General features: G+C 34.9%; 2 protein-coding genes across 3 annotated transcripts; both read left to right on the top strand.

Moving 5' to 3' along the window:
• Positions 1–3,601: 3,601 nt before the first annotated feature.
• LOC105207396 (cell division cycle protein 16 homolog) lies at positions 3,602–7,857 on the top strand. The gene is made up of 10 exons (XM_011176835.3): positions 3,602–3,800; positions 3,875–4,027; positions 4,410–4,574; positions 4,921–5,080; positions 5,150–5,402; positions 5,479–5,558; positions 5,638–5,727; positions 5,958–6,267; positions 6,393–6,748; positions 7,284–7,857. Exons 1-10 carry the CDS (start codon positions 3,696–3,698, stop codon positions 7,586–7,588), a joined length of 1,977 nt encoding a protein of 658 aa, XP_011175137.1. The 5' UTR covers positions 3,602–3,695; the 3' UTR covers positions 7,589–7,857.
• A 542-nt stretch (positions 7,858–8,399) lies between these two features.
• On the top strand, positions 8,400–17,557 carry LOC105207402 (cytoplasmic polyadenylation element-binding protein 1). Of its 2 annotated transcripts, none has more exons than XM_011176848.3 (12): positions 8,400–8,824; positions 10,854–11,163; positions 11,539–11,681; positions 13,586–13,851; positions 14,219–14,348; positions 14,442–14,766; positions 14,985–15,214; positions 15,283–15,375; positions 15,466–15,631; positions 15,740–15,867; positions 15,936–16,016; positions 16,079–17,557. In XM_011176848.3, the coding sequence occupies exons 1-12, from the start codon at positions 8,804–8,806 to the stop codon at positions 16,247–16,249; spliced, it is 2,064 nt and encodes a 687-aa protein (XP_011175150.1). In that variant the 5' UTR covers positions 8,400–8,803; the 3' UTR covers positions 16,250–17,557. The 2 variants fall into 2 exon arrangements, with proteins under 2 accessions (XP_011175150.1, XP_039314335.1); XM_039458401.1 differs by lacking the exon at positions 8,400–8,824 and adding an exon at positions 10,151–10,280.
• Positions 17,558–18,010: the final 453 nt, after the last annotated feature.

Genomic DNA, 18,010 nt, shown 5'->3' with positions numbered 1-18,010 from the left:
TTCCTATCAGACATATAACGCGAATACAAGCAAAAATTTGCAATTAAATGGAATCCTTGAAATTGATTCAATTATTCCTGGCGAGGAATCTAGACGGAATGACAATTAATGATCTGAATGGTAAGTTCTTATTATACTCTGCATTTAATTAATATTTAAAAAATACAAGAAAACCCTCAATTAAATGCCTCAAGCTGATAGTATCAATTTATTTCTTTAAATAAGATTCCTGAATGCTACGCAAATAAATTTACAAATTCAATTTTTTCTAATATTAATTTTATGTAAAAATCAAAATATAAACTCCACTAAAATAAAATGTCGTAGAATTAAAGAGAAAATATTTTTATTATATAAATTATTTTATAAAACATTTTATTATTTGGATGAAATATTCAGATTTAGAAATTTATGAATGTATAATATATTCCGTTTAATATTATAAATTTAAGAATAAAAGAGAGTGGCATTTTTGCAGATCTGTACCACACTCACGTCGGGGAATACATTCCTTACGATAGATCTGGATTTACAAGCCTACGTGAATTTTTGAAAACTATTGATGTTTTGGAGATAACTCGTAACGAACGTGGTTATGAAATAATTAAAATCAATAATCTAGTCTTGGAGGAGCAGTTAGCAGTTAGAAAGAGACGTGTATGTTCTTGTAATATATATATTTTACAACAAACTCTTTACAATAAATAGACTGAACAAATCAAGTAACAATAATTTTATTTCAGGACCTCTATCCGAGAGACACAAGGACACTTTAATTTATAATAACGATCCATCGAATGTACGAAATCAAGGTTTTTTTTATCTTCGTAATATGTTTTTGATAACATATACACACATTCGCAGAGGCGAATAACTTACACGCGTTTTCTCGTTTACAACAAATTATGAAATTATTTGTTCAGCCTACATATTTACATAGTAATAATAAAGATGAAGATTAGTAAAATCATCTGGTTTCTTTTCTCAACCTCTGATCCCTGTCCACTAATTTTAAATTGACGTGACTTATTTGAAAAAAAAGAAGGAAATATCACATTAGTAACGTTTAAAAAACAATTTCTTACTTATTATAAATATTTATAAATATGACTGAAAACATAATTAACTAACTTTTAAGAAATAAAAAATGAAGTATTTTATTGGTCCAACAATAAGCTTGTTTTTTTTCTATACTCCAGGACTGAACTTCTTATTTTTCCTCCTTTTCTTTTTCTTTTCATTGGATAAAAAGAGAAAAAAATGAAACGCACAAAAGAAGTTCAATCCTAGAAAGAATTTAAACAATTACAAACTTTAAAAGTATCTTACTTTCGACCAAATGTAATACTGGTCTTCGAAAGCTAAACATCTTAAGCAAAATTCTAACGTTAACTATACACTGAAAACAAGATTTTAATAAATATGATAAAGCTTTGGTGAAATAATTTTAATTATGTATTTGATTAATGTAACGAAATATTTAGTAATCGGTATAATTATATTAATCAGAATTCGATAAGTTAATATATTTTTTTAACTAAATAAAGTTAAAAATTTAATGTCTTATAAAATTAATAACTGATGAAGACTTACAATTACTATAGTGGAAACGTATGTAATACCTCGTTATAAGAATATTTTTTTAAATTTTCTTTTAATTGACACAACCTATTACTTCCAGATAGCAAGTTTCCCGCAAATTACTACTAATTTGATAAAAGTACATTACTTGAGTTGCTATATTTTTTAAAAAAAGCTTCCTTAAAATATAAAAAAAGATTTTATTTGATATTGTCGGAAACGTTTATTTACAACAAGTTATTAGAAATTTTAGAATAAAAAAAATTGCAGATTAATTAGAATAAAATTTCCATACGCTATTATCCATACGTATATTTTTAAATAATATTTTAAAACAATCATGAGTTTTATTAATTAATTAAAATCATAATAAAAATACGGAATTACCCTTATGTCTATTGTATGCTAATCTTCAAAACGAACTGAGAAGCTTGGCCGGTTGAGCGCATGTACTTATGATCGAGGCACATCTGAAACAATCTGGAAGCTCAGCTTCCACCATGGCTACGTTCGAAAATTCTACTTGTCAGGTAGAGTAATTTAGAGAATTTTAAGATTTCTTCATCCTGATTGATCACTCAAAGTTACTCTATTCGACGAGTAGAATTTTCGTATGTAACCCATGGTGTGAAGTATCGGTGCTGTCGCAGCTCATTCTCTATCAGTCACGAGTACGAATCAGTAATCACAGTCTTGTCTGAATTAATACTACAGCAACAGGATAGCAAAACTTTTATCAAAGTTAGTTAGATTCTCCTATCAGGTATATCTCGCGTATACAAGCAGAAATTTGCAGTTGTACATACATATTCACTCACGTTATACAAAGAATTCAAAAATTTCTCGGTTTAAATTAAAAATTTTTTTCTTAATAGTTATACGTGAATATTAACTAGATCGTTAAGAATTATTAAAAATGGAAGAAACAGTGGTACTGATTAAATCATGCATAATTTTGAAAAAAGACAGCGTAACACTCTCAGATCTGAATCTTGAGTTCTTATTATTCTTTGCATTTAACTAATACTTACAAAATATATTTACAAAATATGATACAAGAGAACCCTTTTCAATGTTGAGAGATATCGGCATAATAAATAAAAAGTATTAAATAAAATATCGTTTAAAATTTTTAAGATATTAATAATTTAAATCATACAATTTTAAAATAATTATTTATAATTAAATGCCTCAAGCTGACTCAAGCATCAATTTCTGTTATTTCTTTAAATAAGATTCGTAAATGCTTCGCAAATAAAGTTACAAATTCAATTTTTCTTAATATTAATTTAATATATGAATTAAAATATAAACTCTATTATTAGTATAAAACTTATTTGACAACGCATTAAGTGAAATATTCTTAATTGTTTTACAAAAACAATGTTTTATAAATTAATATTAATATTATTAAGATATCATATTTTTGTCGTAAACGGTCGACAATTACTTGGAGACTATTTCTTCCTACAACTTGCAATACGAAATTCGAATCTCCCTATTGGGAAATATAAAGGTACAAAAAAAAATATTTCTTATTAGCTTCTTTACAAAGTTTCAAACAAGTCCTATTTGTATTAAAATCCATGTTTTAATTTTGTTGTAATTCTCAATTCTTGTTTTCTTATTCAATGCTTATTTTCTTTTCTTAATTTATAACTATTATCATTTTAATCCTTTCATATGTTTAGAATTAATTATTTTATTAACTGCCAAAATTAAAGTTTTTAATTATAATCGTTCAACAGTTGAATATTTGAAAATTTATATTTTTCAGGGACTAGAAAATATAAATAACAAATATTTAAATCTTAAATATTCGGTAAACAACAAAGATAAAATGACATCTGAGCGTACTCGAACGTTCATTCAGGGCTGCGTTCAGATTCCTCACCCGAGTGCACCCAAGCATCATTCCATCCTTGTTTAATATTCGGTAAACAACAAAGATAAAACATCATCTAGGTGCACCCGGGTGGAGAATATGAACGCACCCCTGCGCAGCGGCGTGTTATGGCCACTGCGCAGGCGCACGACACGCGACGTGGGCATGGCCACTCTCAGGCTTCTCTCAAATAACCTGTCTAAACTTACGTACAAAATTGGAGTTAAACATGTCACATCGTGATATCGATAATAACAGCATGAACAACTTGTTGGACGAGAAGATCATCGATCTGGAAAATTGTAGAAAATTAGTCAAATCGTATATCGATTTGGTTAGCATCGTTGAAATACTCACCGTATATCTGCCGTATCGCAATCATTAAATACTTGTTGTATTTACTTCCAGCACCTGTATAGTGCAGCCTTGTTTTGGGCCGACAAAGTGGTGTCGTTGAGCAATGAGGACCCAAAAGATGTATGCACTCTGGCGCAGTGTATGTACCTCATGAAGCAGTATCATCGTGCTGCTCACCTTATAAAGAGATATGGATTAGAGAAGGTAATTTCAGTAACCATCGATGTCACCTGGATGGTTTTTCTTGTCGTTATTATACTTTTTAACAAAAAAAATAAAGGCATGAAATATTGAATCTGTTGTCAGTCAGTATTTTAAATACTGCCTTCCCGATTATTGCTGCTGCATATATCTAACGTTATCTCTATTGCTTGTGCACTTATTGTACTCTCACACATTCATTTATATATGATAATCTTAATTTAACATTACGATATTTTTGATGCATAAATGCTCTCACACTTTTAATTTTAATACTAAAATTGACAATAGCAGCAACAATTGGATCAATTTCCTTATCTTGCTTTATGAGACGTTAATCTTTATGTTTAATAATTTACATGAATTAAACAATCTGTTGATATAGAGCGATGTGATGTGCCATTACTTAACTGTGAGGTGTCTGCTGGAAGCAAAAGAATATAATGATGCCCTTCAAGTTATTAATGAATCTGAAATATGTACAAACATAACGCAAGCAGGTATTACCTTTGCCGATCGTACGGACATTTTTCAGGATGCTCCTAAAAATGTATGAATACATTTATATCTATACATATATGTTTATAATAATGTCATATTAATCGCTAAGTGCTTATATGACTTTTGACAGAAGTCCTTTTTGTTTTTATATATCAGTAATTATGAACTGAGACATTATAAAATAATTTTCAAATATTAGGAATTTAAAAAAATTTATATTTTTACAAATATTTTGTTATATAATATATTTAGTAATTTTATAGTTTGTATCTGAGTCAGTTTGACTCCCATACAAGTGCTTATGAGTATAATGATTAGCATACAAATTAAAATGCTAGCTTAATCATTATACTGTTTTATTGCATCAGAATAACTAATGCACAGTCTTTTTATAGGTCCAGAGTTCAATATTATATGTGAAAGGACGAGTATACGAAGCTATGGATAACAGAGCAGTGGCAACTGAATGCTATAAGCAAGCTTTACAGTGTGATGTTTATTCGTACGAAGCGTTTGAAGCTTTGGTGCAAAATCAAATGCTTTCAGCTTCTGAAGGTATATTAATTCTATTAGATGTAATATAATTTTCTTGGATAACTTTTATATGTGTAATTGTTAATTTAGAGCGAGAACTGTTGGAATCCTTGCCATTCGCTGAACAGTGTACGAAAGGTGAAGCGGAACTCCTACGACTATTGTACGATAGCAAATTAAAGAAATATCAAGAACCAAACACGAAACAGTCATTAACTACATGTAGTGTAATGGGAATTTGCGTCACTGAAAGATTAGCAGACAATTTGGATATGGAAGTTGCGAAAGCTGAAAGATTATATTATAATTGTGATTATCATCAATGTTTCTCACTTACAGAAAAGTAAGTAAAACTTCTATCAAGATCTTATTTTCGTATTATCCATAACAAAGTATAATATGATATTTCTAATTTTCAGAATCTTGAAAAAAGATCCATATCACAATGCCTGTCTTCCAGTGCATATTGCCTGTTTAGTTGAGCTTAAAAAGACCAACGGTAAGTTTATTGCTCTGCCATAATAAATGATAATAAATAATATGTTAGAACTCATTAATAGTGAAACTATATTCCTTAGCTTTATTTTATCTGGCGCATAGATTAGTTGATTTATACCCGGAAATGGCGTTGGCATGGTTTGCTGTTGGATGCTATTATTACACTATAGGTGAGTAATTTTACTGTGTTTAATAAATATTTCTTTTAAGTGAAATTAGACTATTAATAGTTGAAAGTATTAAATTTATATGTGATTTTGAATATTTTGTAAACTATAGAAGTTAGATAGCAATTTTGTAAAAAGTAAAAATTAAAATAATGTATCTATCTAATTCAGAAGTTTGTAAATTAAAAAAAATATATTTGAAATTTAATAGTATTTAATCTGTTGCATCATAGGTAAAAGCGACCAAGCAAGAAGATACTTAGCGAAAGCTACTGCACTGGACAGACTATTTGGTCCTGCTTGGTTGGCATACGGACATTCCTTTGCGGTTGAAAATGAACACGATCAAGCTATGGCTGCTTATTTTAAAGCATCGCAGTTAATGAAAGGTTGCCATCTTCCGCTTTTATATATTGGATTAGAGTGCGGATTGACGAATAATCTAAAACTGGCCGACAAGTTTTTTCAACAAGCTCAAGGAATAGCGCCGAACGATCCTTTTGTAATACACGAAATGGGCGTTATATGCTTCTATAATTTAGAGTAAGTATCACTCTGTATTTATTTTTCTCTTGCGTTTATTTATATTTAAAAAACAAAGCTCACACAAATCTGTGCTCGCTTAATTTATCAATAAATTATCACGAATATTATTCCTGTTATTACAGTTACAAAAATGCAGAACGATTATTTAAGAAAGCTATGAAAAGCATTCAGGGTGACCTAAGGAATGTGATTCTTCCTAGTAAGTGGGAGGCGTTACTGAATAATCTAGGCCACACTTGTAGAAAAATGAAAAAATATGACGAGGCATTAGAATACCACCAGCAGGCGTTAGTCTTAGATCCCCTGAATCCATCGACCTATTCATCAATCGGATTTATTCATGCGCTAATGGGTAATATCCAGGAGGCGGTAGATGCTTTCCATAGGGCGCTCGGTCTCAGGAGAGACGATACATTTACTGCAACCATGTTGGGTTACGTCATGGAGCAGCTGATTGATGAGGCACCCCCATATCCTGGTATATACACAATTAAATTGTATTACAGAAAGACTTAATGTTAAAAGGAAAAATTGTTGCGTGAAAAATTTATTTTCAAATTTATTATCAAAAAAAACTAATTAATGCTTCTGAGTCTTTGCAAAATGATTTAACTGTCTCTTCTATAATGATTGATTTAGGGCTACTTTAACCAACTTTGATTAACTTTAATCGACGCTTAATTTTAACAGTAGTATTGCTAACAACTCGTATTCATTATAATAAAAAAATAAATAATTCCATCTATGTTAAAACTAAAATAAATTATATTAGATACTATGATCGGTCAAATATATTATTACATAAAGGAAAAAAAGAGAATTTTACGTCTTTATAATAAAATAAACTGTTTTCCTTTACATGTTGGCAACTGTCGATTGAATTAATCGTTAATTGAGGTTGCTTTTAATTGAAGTAGCCCTTAATTTTCACGTATTGTACTAATTTAAAATTTATGATAAAAGTCTAAAAAATTAATTCAAAATAAAATTATGGAACATTTTTAATTTTTCAGATGCGCCTACAGAGGTACCAAAATATAAATCTGAGACAAATGAAAGGTTACCTGAAGATAATGAAGTTAGACTGTCTGTGGAAAATTCCAGCAACGTGGGCAGCAGCTCAAGCAATCAAAATATCGATAAATTGAGAGTAAATCTATTCTCTGGAAGCTGGGGGGAGAATTCCGGCAAAGGAGAAGCTAGCACGCCCAAGCTGGAGCAACAAACACGAGACGTACTGGTCGTTAATTACTCGAACGGTGATAGTTCCGAAGTTGAAATGTTAGACTCTTCAACTGCACACATAGAATACAATTAATCTATAAAATTTGTTATCACGATAAAAGTAATAACAATTTTTTTTCATACTGAAGCAGAACGGTAATTTCAGTTAAGATGCATTCAGTGATATTTCAGCATAGCAAAATGATTGTAAATAACGTGTACATATTTTTTTATATATATACTCTAATTTTGATACACCTTATAAAGACACGAACTTTTCGCAGCGGAATACTATATTTCGCTGGTATCGTATCAATCTGTAAATTTGTTAGCTTGAAGAATAAAGAATGTAAAGAATGTAAATGATTTTAATAATTATTTCAACAATCAGCTGTAACTAATTTCTGGAAAATGCGCTTTTCTCGTGTATTTTCTTTTATCTTATGTAGTTTTAAGAATGTTGTTTAGGCGAGCTAAAAATTATCAAAATTTAAAAATTGCAGACTTCTTATAGATTTATTTTTTTTCCTAATAAACAAATAATTTTGGTCATGGATATATGAATTTTAAATCTGAAATCAATTGTAAAGAAAAACACAAAATTTATCTTATAATACGAAAGAGAGATAGAATTTTATTTATTAAGTGCTGTTTTAGGATAAGAAAAATAAAAAAATTCTAAGAAAAATAAATAATTTAAAAAAACAAGAGATGAAGTGAAATATTGGAGAAGGATACGAAGCAGCGATGCAGAAAGGGGAGCAAAGAGGGAAGGAGCAGAGAGATCTTTAGTTGAACTCGCGGCGGGATAGGTGGTACGCGGCATGTGGGAGAGTGGGCGTTCCGTTTCCGTCGCCGTGTCATCGGCAATAAGTCGGTGATCGGGGGGCCACTGCCAGGACGATCCTCATTTATCGTCGGAAGCGGCGAGCGGGCGGGCGGGCGGACGTCACGCGTATATACGCGAGTGTATACCGTATACGCGCGGCCCCTTAAAATATCTCCCACCGCGATTCCCCACAATCCCCGAGAAACCATCCCTCGCCGTCGCCGCCGTTGTCGCCGCTGCCGCCCGCCGTCGCCGTCGCTATCGTCACTCGCGCGTAACTTCTCGCGGAGCGCGCAGCGCGTGAAGTTTACTCCTTATTTATCGTGCGTAGTGCATTGTTAGTGGCGGACAGGATCAAGTCGGCTCCTACTCGCTCGTGTCCTGTGAGACCGTGCGGGAGTGAGCCGCGACGAGGTGAGGTGAGGTCCATCGCACATCCTTGAGGTGACTTCCCTGCGGGACGGTCGTCGCTGCAGAGACATGCCGACGCTGATGCAACCGGTAAGTAATCTCATCCTCGATTGTCGTGAAAGAGGACGGGGAGAGGGGGAGGGGGAGGGAGGAAGACGTGAAGACGTGAAGTCGTGGCCCGATCGCAATTAACCGCTCCTTATTAACTCCGGTGATTCCGAGGCGGCTCCTCCGATCAAAGATCACGTGCGCACCGTGTGTGAAAATTCATTCCTCGATTAGATCGCCCGATACGACGCGAAGGAATGTCCTGTGTCGCGCGAAACGTAAACAAACAGCTAGCGAGCTAGCTGGTGGTATACGTAGCAAAGAATTTCGTGAAAATTCCTGTCCGCGACGCGTTCTATCGGGTTTCCTCTTCTTCGGAAAGATTAGACGGTCCGCGCATACAACTCGGAGGGTGAGATCCTCGACGGGGGTGCGCGGCCACACGGCCGAGAATCCGGGTCGGTCGCGGCGGTCGGTCGATGGGAAGGAGACGAGGCCCACGGATCGCCGCCTCGGGGCTCTCAATAGTAAACACGTGTCCGCTCACATTCCGCGAAATTCCGATCGACCGGGAACGAGGTGAATCACCCTCGAGCGTCGCGAATTCAATCCTCCGAATCGTGCGGTTTTGTTCTCGCCCTTCCCCCCCTCGCCCATCATATATTTCGAGTTGCATCGACAACTCGAAAAGCAACTTCGAGAACGCCTCGAATCTAGCCACTTGGGGAAAAGGAGATTGCGTAAATCCAAAGGCTCATGCAATGTTCGTTTGAGCACAATGTTATACCGTCGTAGAGTTCATTGGAAATTTAAAACGAACGCCAGTCGGTCAGAGTACATGTCCGATTGAGGCGTTAACTATACCAGGCATAATTAAATGTATAATACTATTCTTGTACACATATCCCTTACAATTACCTTGAATTCGCGGACTTACGTTGATTAAAAATTGACTAGCAGATTATAGCAAAGCTGATTAACCAATGAGCAACGTTAACTTAATTTTATAATCTTGAATATTATATTTAAGAAAAGAGAGAGAGAGAGAGAGAGAGAAATAGTATTTTTTCTCACTTGTTAAAATTGATCTGTGTTTAAGCCAAATATTAATTTTATAACAGCAAATATATTGAAAGTCCTTAATTGTTAATCACGCGCTGGACGGAGGAATGTCCCGGATAAGAGGAACAGAGGAACTCTCGACGAAGACGATTGATCGAGCGGCGATAGTCGCTCGGCAATTTCGAGGTTCGAGAATCGAAATTCTGGGAAAAGCTGCGGAATGTGTTTTCCGACGGCCTGCCTCCCCCTCCCATTCTTCCCATCATTCCTAAAGAATTTTTGTGTTTTTTTTTTTTTTACGAATTCCACTAACGCGCCACGCGCCATGTCCTTCGTGAGGCGCTCTGTCTCTCGTTCACGCTGCGCAGTCCGTCGGTGTCATTCATACGGTTTGCGCCGCGGGAGAAGATCTTGCGAGATACATTCGATTTCCGAGGTAAGGCGAACCGGCTGCCTCTCTCCCTCTCCCTCTCTCTCTCTTTCTCTCCCCCCCCTCTCTCTCTCTCTCGCTCGCTCTCTCTCTCCGTCTCTGTTAATGATCGCGAGGATTTCGGAGGCAAGAATTTCGCGATATCATAATACGTAATTCGAGACGCGCGAGTCTTTTGTTTAGACCTGTAACGAATTGTTTGTGCCGTCAATAACGGGTAATTTAGGGGTAAATATCTGCTGTATGTAATTGAAAGTGAGAATCCAATAGATGTCGAGAGTTTTTATGCATGGGGAATTGATGGTTTTCTTGAGCCCTCCGAAGTGTCAGATCCGGTAACAAGTGCTTTGGAAAACGCGTGATTTTCCAGGAATCCCAGTTTTCGGTCTTGCAAAGTGGACTTGTGCATTCGTGGAAAGAAACGCGTCATCGAACTATAACGAAATTACGTTCGTGGAGAAATCAGCTTCGCGACGCGCCGTGTCGAATTTCTATTCATGTACTCGGCTTACGCAGCGCGTGTCGCTTTTACTATTTCTCACGCAGGACAGTAATCGATAAATTTGTGGTTTCTTGCAGTCTGACATCACACTGGTGAGCGACGAGACCGACGAGACAGACGTCGGATTCGACTACGTTGCACCGATGCATCATCAAGATCCATTGCATCATCAGGATGCTACGCAGAATCGGGAACGTAACAAGCTGTTACTGCGTAAGCTGAGCCAAACCCGTGAGCGGGAACAGGAGCGCGAGAGGCTGTACCAGTTGCAATCCATCAACAATCTGTTGCTCGATTTACCATCGCCGCCGTCGCCATCGCACCTCCCGAATTTCTCGCAGGATGCTTCTACCTCTTCGCAATCGGACAAGAACATCAGTACTGATGGTAAGACGGCGTCTAATTAATAAATTAATTTAATTTCTCAATGAGAATTCCATTGTTGATGTTTCAATGTTTTAAAGTTGGCTATTTGTAAAAAGATTTTGAATATTCTCATAGAAACTACACTGAGAAAAAAATCTAAATATAAGAATAATCAAATGTTATTTATTACGTTTTTTTTTATATTTATTGGTTGTAAAAAATTTCGATTGTGACGAATTATACATTTCTGTGAAATATATCTTATTCAAAAAAAATTTTTTTTTATTAGTTTATTTGTTAAAAAAGTTTTATTTTGCTAAGTTTATTTAAATAAAGATTTAAGGTCACAAAACAGCGTATTCTTACTTTTTACTTATCGAAGCCAAATCCTTACAGGCGACAGTGCAATCTCGGATATGTTCGGGCTAGGCTTGCCCCGAGGATCTCTGATGGGAAATCAATCCACGATTGGCACCCCGAGTTATCGTAATTATCAATTATATGGCAATTACGACCAATCTCCTTCACAACAGCATGAGGTAAAGTTGTGCAGATCTATATGTCTATGGGATTTTTTATATAAAAGCTTGAGGTTTCGTGATGCAATTGTTAAAAATAACGAGGAGTTTATTTATTGCGATGAACACATTAAGTGATACTTGAATTGAGAACGCAGCGAACACACCACACACGATAGAGTTATTTAACGCGGCTTTTGTTACAACCGGATAATAGTATTAGAGTAGGTGGATCAGTAGGAGTCAATACGATTGGTGCATCGTGATAAGGCTTATTATCGTTGAGATACAAAGCAACATACGAAAATTTCGCGATTCTAAGCGATGATGATATAATCCAATAACTAACAAAATATTTTAATTTTGTTATACTGGTGAAAAGAGAATTATTGATTAATCCTAGAATGTTCATATTTTGCTAATGTTAATACTATTTTGGGTGAAAATTCAATTACATAATTAAGAACTTTTTCTAGATTTCTTCTTACTTTATAGATTGCAAGATGTTTGATAACTCAATTTACACCATTTTAATGTAAAAAAATCTTAATAAATATTTTTAATTATTAAAATTTTAATATTTATTAAATTTGAATGGGCGTCTGAGTTTATTGCAAGAAAATTTACCTAAAGTAACACTTTAGAATTAACAAATAGAATAAAAGAACTTACTGCACGATCTCAAATAAATTTCTTTATATCATTATGAATAAAAATTTCAAGCCGAAATTTTGTTGTATGACAAGACAAAAAATGCATATACTGTTTTAATTTTAGAATATTTTATGCTGCTTTATTGCATTTTACATTTTGTATTAACGTCTCGTGAAAGATTATATTGTTATCCTGACTCTATTACTATTACTCTGACTCGACATCGATTTTGATAAAAAAAAAAAAAAAAACGCAGCTACGGTGATAACTTCGGTGAATTGCAAATTTTACATGGAGAAATGGCGATAAAAATGATAAACGCAACATAAAGCATATCGCTGAAGGCATTTACTCGTCGGTGCAATAACCCGAACAATGAACATCCCCATTGGAATAACTCCAACTACCTTATCTCATCCCTTTTTCCCAATTCTAGCTTCTAACTATCGATGCTTGTATTATACTGTATTATGCATTATATTAGAAAAAGTTATCATGTTTCCTCTCAGCGATTTGTTTCATGGGCAAATCCGTAACCAATTCTTTTTCTAATTTCATTTACTTCTTATTATTTTGATTGTATTTTGTTTGATATGTAAATAATCAAATATCGAAGAACGAAATCCGGTATTCATTCATAACAATTCTTCAGTAAAGAATTTAACTCAAGTGTAATGACCTAAATAAAATGTATGGCGCGCTAAGACGCGCGACAGTCTCGTTGGTCGAGAATCCGCTGCTGCGAGCCAAACGGCTCTATTAGAACGCATGTCCTCTCGCCTTCCTTTAATCCGAGCCGACGCAAAGTTGCCTGCCATTTCAAAAGATCGCACTCTCCTCTCGTACTCCGTCGTGTAATATTGCGTTTCAATTTGGACGTGTTCCAAGTACCTACTCCGAAACACATGTGCGCGGAGAACATTCCTCATCTCTTTCTGCTATCTCTTCGAAATGCAGAGTCTGGCTTTCTGCTTAACCAGAATACGAAATGTCTAAACTTAATGAGTCCAATTCAATTCTCTTGTCGTCGCTTGTTATTAGAGAAATTAGGGTAGTAGGTACATTAATCATAGTACTCCCGTGGCGCGTCGAGATCTCTGAATACACCGAGGCGTTATCGATTTTTCATCTTGCGATAGTCGCGAGAGAAGTACGATTCATTTATGACAGATATAGTATGAATAGAAAGTTATTTTGGATAGCGATTCCTCATTCTGTCGATATCGCGACTTGACCTCGATGTGTAATTATCCTACTAATTTTGCGCACAGTGTCATCGGAATCATGGTTTCTGCTCGAGTACCTCAGGCCTGGACATTCCGAGCTCACCGAATTCGATGACCACTCCTGGCAGCCCGAGCACACCTGGCAGCTTCACCTCGGATCCATACAGTTATTCGTCCACTGCCAGTAACAGTACAAACACACCATCCTCACCAACGAGCCGGCTGTCCTTTCAATATCCGGGCTCTTCGTCATCGCCCTCCGATTCGTCATATTTTGGCCGTCCTATACGAGGCTGCTCTACACCATACAGGTAACTAGAGAATCGGATAACTAAAAACAAAGCATATCATAGTCTAACAATATAAAATTAAATTTATGAAATAGGGTCATTGCACCAGTCAATGAACAAACATAAAATAACTTAATACAATTACATTTTCAAATAAAAAATTACATTTTAATAAAATCTCCGTGAAAATTAGATTTCAATAATATCAATTAATTTTGCAGTTTATTATTTTGAAGTCTTATTATTTTAATAATTTTTCTAAACAGTCATTTATTGGCGACTGTTCAGCGACTGGTGCAACGATCCTAGCAATATTTTCAAATGTTTAAAAATTAATATTGTATTTTAATGAATTGAAATTAAATTAAATGCTAATTTATTGTTTTAGTGATTGTGGTAGCCCAACATTGGAATTCTCTCATCTTTTGGGCTGTAATGGCTCGCGTTCCAACTCGCCGGCAGACTCGGAGACAAGCGGTATTGGTAGCGCGGATGGATCACTATCCGACATAATAATGGTAAGTTGTGTTTCTCCTATGAGAATATTTCATTGCCTGTAAACTATTATATGTGTTCCCTAAACGACACCATCGAAAATACTTGTTTTGTAGAATTGTTTGTCGCTGAATTCCTCATCGAATTCTTGCTTTCCTCCGTCCCTGGACTCCATAATATCGAAGACGAATGCGTGCCCAAGCAACAGAACGGCGTTCGAGCGTATAGCTGTAAAAAAATATTTGTCATCGTTACAACAGAACTCAACGAGTTCGCATTATTATCAGCATCATCACGGACTTGGGCAAAATCGCAGCAATTTTCTTAATTCTCTATTGAGTCATGAGAAAAATTGCTGTACCGGTCTTGGAAACGCCGCACGCAGATTGGCCCAACCAGTGTCCCTCGATCGGGTAGCAAGATCCCACCGAAGTGCCGCTGGTGCGTATAAAAGATTATTGTGATTATCTCATTATTGTCATTACTTTTGATTGTATAATACAATCAAATACCCAAATAATTTGTTTAAGATTGCTACAAATTTGCATTTATGATATATTCTACATGTTAATGAGATATACTTTGACAAATTTGGAGAAAATTCTTCTTTGAAAACATCGTAATATCAATCTTTGAGCTATAATTAAACAATTTTTTAGCACATTGTTATCCAACATGCACATGGAGCGGTTATCTGCCTCAAAGTACTGAGGAACCAGTTGCTTACTCTACCAAAGTTTTTTTGGGAGGTGTACCGTGGGATGTAACAGAAGCTATCTTAATTTCAACGTTTAAACAATTCGGGCCGGTTCGCGTGGAGTGGCCTGCAAAAGCCCCATCCGCTCAGCCAAAAGGATATGCTTATATTATATTTGAATCAGAGAAACAGGTTAGCAGTAATTAACATCGGTATATTGAATTATTATCTGTACATGGATTATATAAAATTATTTTTAGGTCAGGGCAATGTTATCTTGCTGCACCCACGATATTACTAATGGAAAGAGATGGTATTATAAAATTATATCCAAGCGTTCAAAGCCGAAAGATGTGAGTCATCAATTTATAATTTTAATTTTGCATACATCCGTTAAGATGTCATTAAGATTAAAATTTTGCAATTGTATTACATTATTTCAGGTGCAAGTGATTCCATGGATTCTCGAGAACAGTAACTATATCAAATCTTCATCGCAGAGACTCGATGCACACAAAACCGTGTTTGTTGGCGCACTACACGGAATGTTAACGGCCGCAGGATTGGCGAAAGTCATGGATGATCTTTTCCATGGAGTTATTTATGCAGGTAATTACCATAATTTATTTTATGATTATTAAATTTATTTTAATATGTATTTATTTTAAAATATTTTATTTTGTATTTTTATAATGAAAATGATGTATTATCTTTTAGGTATCGACACGGATAAGCATAAATATCCTATAGGTTCCGGTCGTGTTACATTCAGTACAAAACAATCGTACTTCAAAGCTATCACCGCTTCATTCATAGAAATTAAGACTGACAAATTTACAAAAAAGGTATGTTGAATAAAATTATTAAAATGGCTTAACATAAATATATATTTTTATATATTTTTATATTACAGGTACAAGTGGACCCGTACATCGAAGAATCGATATGTTCCGTATGCGTTGTACAACAAGGACATTATTTCTGTCGCGATGTGGTACGTAAACAATTTAATTTTTTGTTCCCACTTTATTAAATTATAAACGTATTTGTTTTCAGGCATGCTTCCGATACTTCTGCCGCAACTGCTGGCAGTGGCAACACTCTGTGGACTCAATGTCACATCACACACCTCTGACGCGGAACTCGAAGACGAATCAAGTGATAGGCTTGAATCCAAATTTCGGAATGAACAACTGTTCCCGTATGTCAAATACGACGATGATCTAAAAGAGGCGGGTCCACTTGTACTTGCGCGAAAAGATCTTGTACACGCGCGGCTGGTAAAATTGTTTTTTATTCGCACATCCGTCGTCTTTCTCTCCTGTTTTTGTTCCTTTTTGACTCTACCGGTTAAACCGACGTTGCGCCACCTGATCTAGAACATCAGGTAACAGGGTGCAGACTTAGTTTTTATCGCGTAGCCGCGGACAGTTTAGGACTTAGTCCAATAATACGGGGACACGCTGATTCATACCGCCGATTAAGCTTCCGAACGCGCAACGATTGGTTCATTATCGTTACCGTGCGTGCGAAAGGACAAGATGATAATATTAAAAAATCATGTTTGTTCCAAAAAAAGTTCCTATTGTGAACGCAGGTTTACTACGTTCGAGAAAAACGATCCATTTTTATTTAGTACGTTTACTTAGAGAGACAGGTTCTCTTATCAATTTTTTTTTACTGCTAAATAATACTACTATCGTGCCAAAACAATAGATTAAGGCCATGATCGTGCATTAGGAATACGCACATGTACACGTACGTGTATACATTGTTTTTTCGTTAAGAATCGTGAGAGTATTGTGGCTTTCACAATGACAATAATTTTTTACGCGAGACGATAGGGCTCCGTTATAGGCAATTTTGAGCTGGGCTCAATAAAACGCGTAGAATTCTCAGGAAATCTATGTTAGCATCATCATCATCATGCGCTTATTGTGTTTAAAAGTATTACGATTAATGTATTATTACGATAATGCTGAAAAAAATTATTATGAAGTGGTGATATAATTATGCGATGATTATTTGTCATTATTACATTGCGCGCGTGATCCGATATAACGGGAGACTTACCGAATGTACTGTATAACTCGTTGGTCGTCCATCCATTACGATACTTTGTCAATGACGTTAAACATTGTTAATTTTACGTTAGATTACAATGTATCTCTACATTCGTTTGTGGTATAACGTAAATGTGCGTTGCGTTATTGACCGCGATCGACTAAAATTTTTGTATTACTAACTAAAGCAAATCGCTATTAGAGGTATCTCGCTCACATGGACTAAACAGTCCGTGTGAGCGAAATATCTCTGACAGTTATTCGCTTCAGCTTAACGGTTGACGAAAAGGAGAATGTACATGGTCTACGATTCTGGCGCGGATTGTGAGTCGTTTTTATTTTTTTTTCCTTTTTTTTTCTTACTATGTACAATTGTGTTGCACCTTTCTTTGAATAAGGTTCATCATCACACTCGCGTTTCTCCCGTTTTGATACAATTTTGTTGAATTAAAAACCAAGATTTTTGCAGATATCCGATGCTTGTTTTTATTTTTTATTTGCCATTCCACTTTCGCATTTAAAGATGACTTTTTCAGTCTTGTCGATACTACATCTCTTATAAACTATAATTTTAATTCATTGTGCAAATAAAAGTTGATTTAATCGTAATCAATTTACAAAGGATTCACAACTGAAGTATGTCATCTTTATTTTAATTTTTTAATTTTAATATTAAATCCATTTTATCATAACCCTCTTTTTTTTTACATAACACATTCTTACGCATTAATTTGTTTTTACGTTAGAACCTGTTTTAGTTATTTTGTGAGTTTTGTTATTATGTATGCGAATGTTCATTTTAGCGGTGATTAATGATAACGTTAAGTTTTATTAAGAAAAAGTAATGCCGATAGAAATGAAGACAATATTATATTCAGCCTGCAACAAAAGTGCACTATGCATTGCTAAAAAATGAAATCTAAAA

This window comes from Solenopsis invicta, chromosome 16 (genome assembly GCF_016802725.1).
Source record: "Solenopsis invicta isolate M01_SB chromosome 16, UNIL_Sinv_3.0, whole genome shotgun sequence".
NCBI classification, from domain to species: Eukaryota; Metazoa; Arthropoda; class Insecta; order Hymenoptera; family Formicidae; genus Solenopsis; species Solenopsis invicta.
Note: the sequence above shows the minus strand (reverse complement) of the source record. Positions and strands in the feature narration are given on the sequence as shown.

Coding starts and splice junctions, on each gene's coding strand:
- LOC105207396 (XM_011176835.3), top strand. CDS start 3,696: ATGTCACATCGTGATATCGATAATAACAGCATGAACAACTTGTTGGAC. Junction 4,575..4,920: donor TTCAGGATGCTCCTAAAAAT/GTATGAATACAT, acceptor GTCTTTTTATAG/GTCCAGAGTTCAATATTATA. Junction 5,081..5,149: donor AATGCTTTCAGCTTCTGAAG/GTATATTAATTC, acceptor TTGTTAATTTAG/AGCGAGAACTGTTGGAATCC.
- LOC105207402 (XM_039458401.1), top strand. CDS start 10,170: ATGTCCTTCGTGAGGCGCTCTGTCTCTCGTTCACGCTGCGCAGTCCGT. Junction 13,852..14,218: donor GGCTGCTCTACACCATACAG/GTAACTAGAGAA, acceptor TTATTGTTTTAG/TGATTGTGGTAGCCCAACAT. Junction 15,215..15,282: donor TATTTGAATCAGAGAAACAG/GTTAGCAGTAAT, acceptor AATTATTTTTAG/GTCAGGGCAATGTTATCTTG.